This window comes from Oryza brachyantha, chromosome 5 (assembly GCF_000231095.2).
Source record: "Oryza brachyantha chromosome 5, ObraRS2, whole genome shotgun sequence".
Taxonomy (NCBI): Eukaryota; Viridiplantae; Streptophyta; class Magnoliopsida; order Poales; family Poaceae; genus Oryza; species Oryza brachyantha.
This window is the reverse complement of record NC_023167.2, coordinates 484060-487787: the sequence shown is the minus strand read 5'-3', so window position 1 is coordinate 487787 and position 3728 is coordinate 484060. Positions and strand designations below refer to the sequence as shown.

Here is a 3728-nt window from a genome sequence, read left to right as displayed (position 1 = left end):
TTTAAAATGGATTTATCTGTTCTCTAAAAGAAACTTATGGTCTCCTCGTTGCTGGGTTGAAATTAAATATAAGCGAAATGACTTATCTAATAAGAATTTTGTATACGTGTTCTTAACGATCTAAAATACAAATATAAAAACAAAAAATATTAAAAACCCTTAAAATTAGCTTTGATTTAAAATTTAGATTTTAACTTATATTTGTTCGAGAAGCGACCAAGGTAAAACAAGATACTAGATTAGCTCAAAGTCTACTATTTTTGTGGGTCTAAGCTGAACGCAGCCTAAGCAAGAGAGTAATTCGTCCGTTTGAAAAGTTAAGCGCGAATTATTTTCCATGTCCCTATTTTTGTGGGTCTAAATTGAGGAAAGAGAATAAGCGGAGCATATTCTAGAGAATGATTAGACTTATTTCCATGTCCCAAAAATTATTAGCATAAAAAATACGGATACTCCAACATAAGTTCAAAACTAAATAATTTTTGTTGGGGACATATATTTTTGCCCCAAATTTGGAATATGAGAGAGCTAATTTTAGATGTGTTCAAATATTAAAAAATAAACTTGAAAATATGTTGCAAATATATTTTCTAGTATAATTCACAGAACTCTGGGATATGCTTCTAAGAACGAATTGAAGCATTAATTTGATGCGTTAGTCACTACAAACCTACAACAACAGATAAGAGGCATACGAATATATATGGAATCGTATCGTATCAATCGATATATGGTAGCTAGCTTGATAAGAAAAATTCCTACCCATCATCTCGTTTGATTCTCCATGTTTTTTCCCTCTACTTTCTTTCTTTACCTTCCTTTCGATCGAAGGAATGTGCACATAAAATCCATCAAACAAAATGACAACAAATATAACATAAATTTATATCGATCCAAACGAGGGAAGAAAAAAATCACACGACTTGGCTTAATTCGTCGAGAAGAAACCAAATTTAATTTCCCAACGAACCAACAGTCCAATTTCCCAGGCGACTGTGGGGCCCACTGTCAGCGATCAACGACCACGCGTTGACCTTTTCCGTTCCTACGTGCCACCCACTCTCCGGACCTATGCCGTCCGTCCATCCCCACCCCTCACGCAATCCCAGCCGTCGGATCCTCCCCTCAACTCTTCCAAAACCGCGTCGTCGTCTAGCTCAAGAACCAGACGAACACCTCCATCGCCATTGCCCATTGCTCTGCGACTGCTTGGCCATGTCGATCCGCAAGGCGCTGGGCGCGGTCAAGGACCAGACCTCCATCAGCATAGCCAAGGTGTCCGCCGCCGTGGCACCGGAGCTCGACGTCGCCATCGTCCGCGCGACGTCGCACGAGGACGCCCCCGCGGAAGACCGCCACGTCCGGGAGGTGATCTCCCTCACCGCGCACTCCAGGCCGTACACCGCCGCCTGCGCCGCCTCCCTCGCGCGGCGGCTCTCCAGGACGCGCGACTACGTCGTCGCCGCCAAGTGCCTCGCGCTCGTCCACCGCCTCGTCGCCGACGGCGACCCGCACTTCCGCCTCGAGCTCCTCCGCCCCGTGGGGCGGCGCGGCGCGCCGATGCTCGCGGCCCTCGCCGACTTCCGCGACGAGGCGCACTCCGCGTCGTGGGACCACTCCGCCTTCGTCCGTGCCTACGCGGACTACCTCGACCACCGCGCCCGCTTCCTCATCTCCCTCCTCCCCGCGCCGCGCACCGTGCGCTTCGCCGACGAGAGAGGATCGTCGCCGACGCCGGCGTCGTCGGTGCACGACATGGACACCGAGGCGCTCCTCGGCCGCGCGCTCCAGCTTCGCCAGCTGCTCGATCGCTTCCTCGCGTGCCGCCCCTCCGGCGGCGCCAGGAGCAGCCGCGTCGTGCTCGCCACGCTCTACGCGGTGGTCAAGGAGAGCACACAGCTCTGCTCCGACGTCGCCGTCGTGCTCGCCGTCCTCCTTGACCGCTTCTTTGACATGGACTACCCCGACTGCGTAAAGGTCTTCGAGGCCCACGTCAGCACGGCCAAGCAAACCGACGAACTCCTCGCGTTCTACGCCTGGTGCGACGACGTCCGCCTCGCCCGCCCGGCCGACTTCGCCGACGTCAAGCGCATCGACGACAAGCTCCTCGAGACACTCGAGCAGTTCGTCAGAGAGCGCGGAAGGGCAGGCCAGAGCTCGCCGCCTCCATGGCAGCAGCAGCCTGCGCGCAGCGACGATCCCTACCCCGACATGAACGGCATCAAGGCGCTCCCGGCGCCAGAGCATCACGCCGCTGAGCCATCGCGATCGGCGGCGGAGAAAGTTGCACCGGTCGCCAAGAGGTCGCCGGAACAAGTGGCGCCACCGCAGACGGGTGACCTCGTCGACCTCAGGGAACCCGTGGGAGATGACCAGGAGAACAAGCTCGCTCTGGCGCTCTTCTCGGGGCCACCGGTGGCGGACGGCGGGTGGGTTGCCTTCCCATCGGACGACGCCCCCGAGGTGACGTCGGCATGGCAGACGCCGGCGGTGGAGCCAGGCAAAGCGGACTGGGAGCTGGCGCTGGTGGAGACGGCGAGCAACCTGTCGCGTCAGAAGGCGTCCATGGGCGGCGGGCTGGACCCGCTGCTGCTCCACGGGATGTACGACCAGGGCGCCGTCCGGCAGCAGGTGGGCGCGCAGGCGGCGACGGGGAGCGCGAGCAGCGTGGCGGTGCCGCGCCACGGTCACGGCGCGGCCGCCCCCGTCCTGGCGCTGCCGGCGCCCGACGGCACCGTGCACACGGTCGGCGGCGACCCGTTCGCCGCGTCGCTGGCCGTGCCGCCGCCGGCGTACGTGCAGATGGCGGAGATGGAGAGGAAGCAGCAGCTGCTGGTGCAGGAGCAGCAGATGTGGGCGCACTACCGGCAGGGCGGCATGCAGGGGCAGGTCGCCATGGACAGGCTCGCCGCCGGCGGCGGCGCCATGCCGATGCAGATGCCGATGCAGTACGGGATGCCCATGGCGTCGTACAGTGGCTACTACTGAGCTAGCAAGATGCCATGACCTGCCGCCATTGATGACATCGAGAGAGAGAGAGAGAGAGTTGATGAGGTTGTGAATAAGGAGTAATCCTCTCTTGCGAGATTGATTCGATTCGTCAAGAGAAGCGATGAACTTGCTGATGTGTCCTACTATACCTGTAATTAGTATTTGCGATTACACAGTGTACATGAATGCAAAATTCAGTTTTGGCGAGCGATTATCTAGCTCGATCGCATTTTTTGTTTGGATTTTTCAGAAATGGTTGGTCGGTTCTTCTTTCAACTTTGGCATTGAATTCTTTTAACTGCGCAACTCAGAAATTCAGCCAGCGGTTCAGGAAACACCTTGGCAGAATGTTTCTAAATTGAGGATTCTACATATAAATTGCAAATCACTTACTATTAAGAGGCGGCATGTTTCTCAGCCTCATCTTTTCGTTTCTATTTATACTTATAAACCAAAATTTGAATTTTCAACTTATGTATAATTTTTTCATTGTTGTTTATTTTTCAACATTTGCTTTTAGATCACTAAGCATACGTATATACAGTTTTATTTACAAATTATTTTTGTTTGTAAATACATAATTTCGCTTTTTTCATCAAAAGCCAAACGATAACCACCTCCCTGTACACATATTCTCAAAACTATAAACAAAAGGTAGTTTTGATTATTGAGCACGATCACATTTGCGATTAGGATTCCGCAGCAATCGTTGGTTGGATGGTTCTTGTTGCATCTTT

General features: G+C 53.1%; 1 protein-coding gene across 1 annotated transcript; it reads left to right on the top strand.

Moving 5' to 3' along the window:
* The first annotated feature begins 1184 nt into the window (after positions 1-1184).
* On the top strand, positions 1185-3213 carry LOC102711979 (probable clathrin assembly protein At4g32285). The gene has a single exon (XM_040524690.1). The coding sequence runs from the start codon at positions 1216-1218 to the stop codon at positions 2986-2988; it is 1773 nt and encodes a 590-aa protein (XP_040380624.1). The 5' UTR covers positions 1185-1215; the 3' UTR covers positions 2989-3213.
* The last annotated feature ends 515 nt before the right edge of the window (positions 3214-3728 follow it).

Coding starts and splice junctions, on each gene's coding strand:
- LOC102711979 (XM_040524690.1), top strand. CDS start 1,216: ATGTCGATCCGCAAGGCGCTGGGCGCGGTCAAGGACCAGACCTCCATC.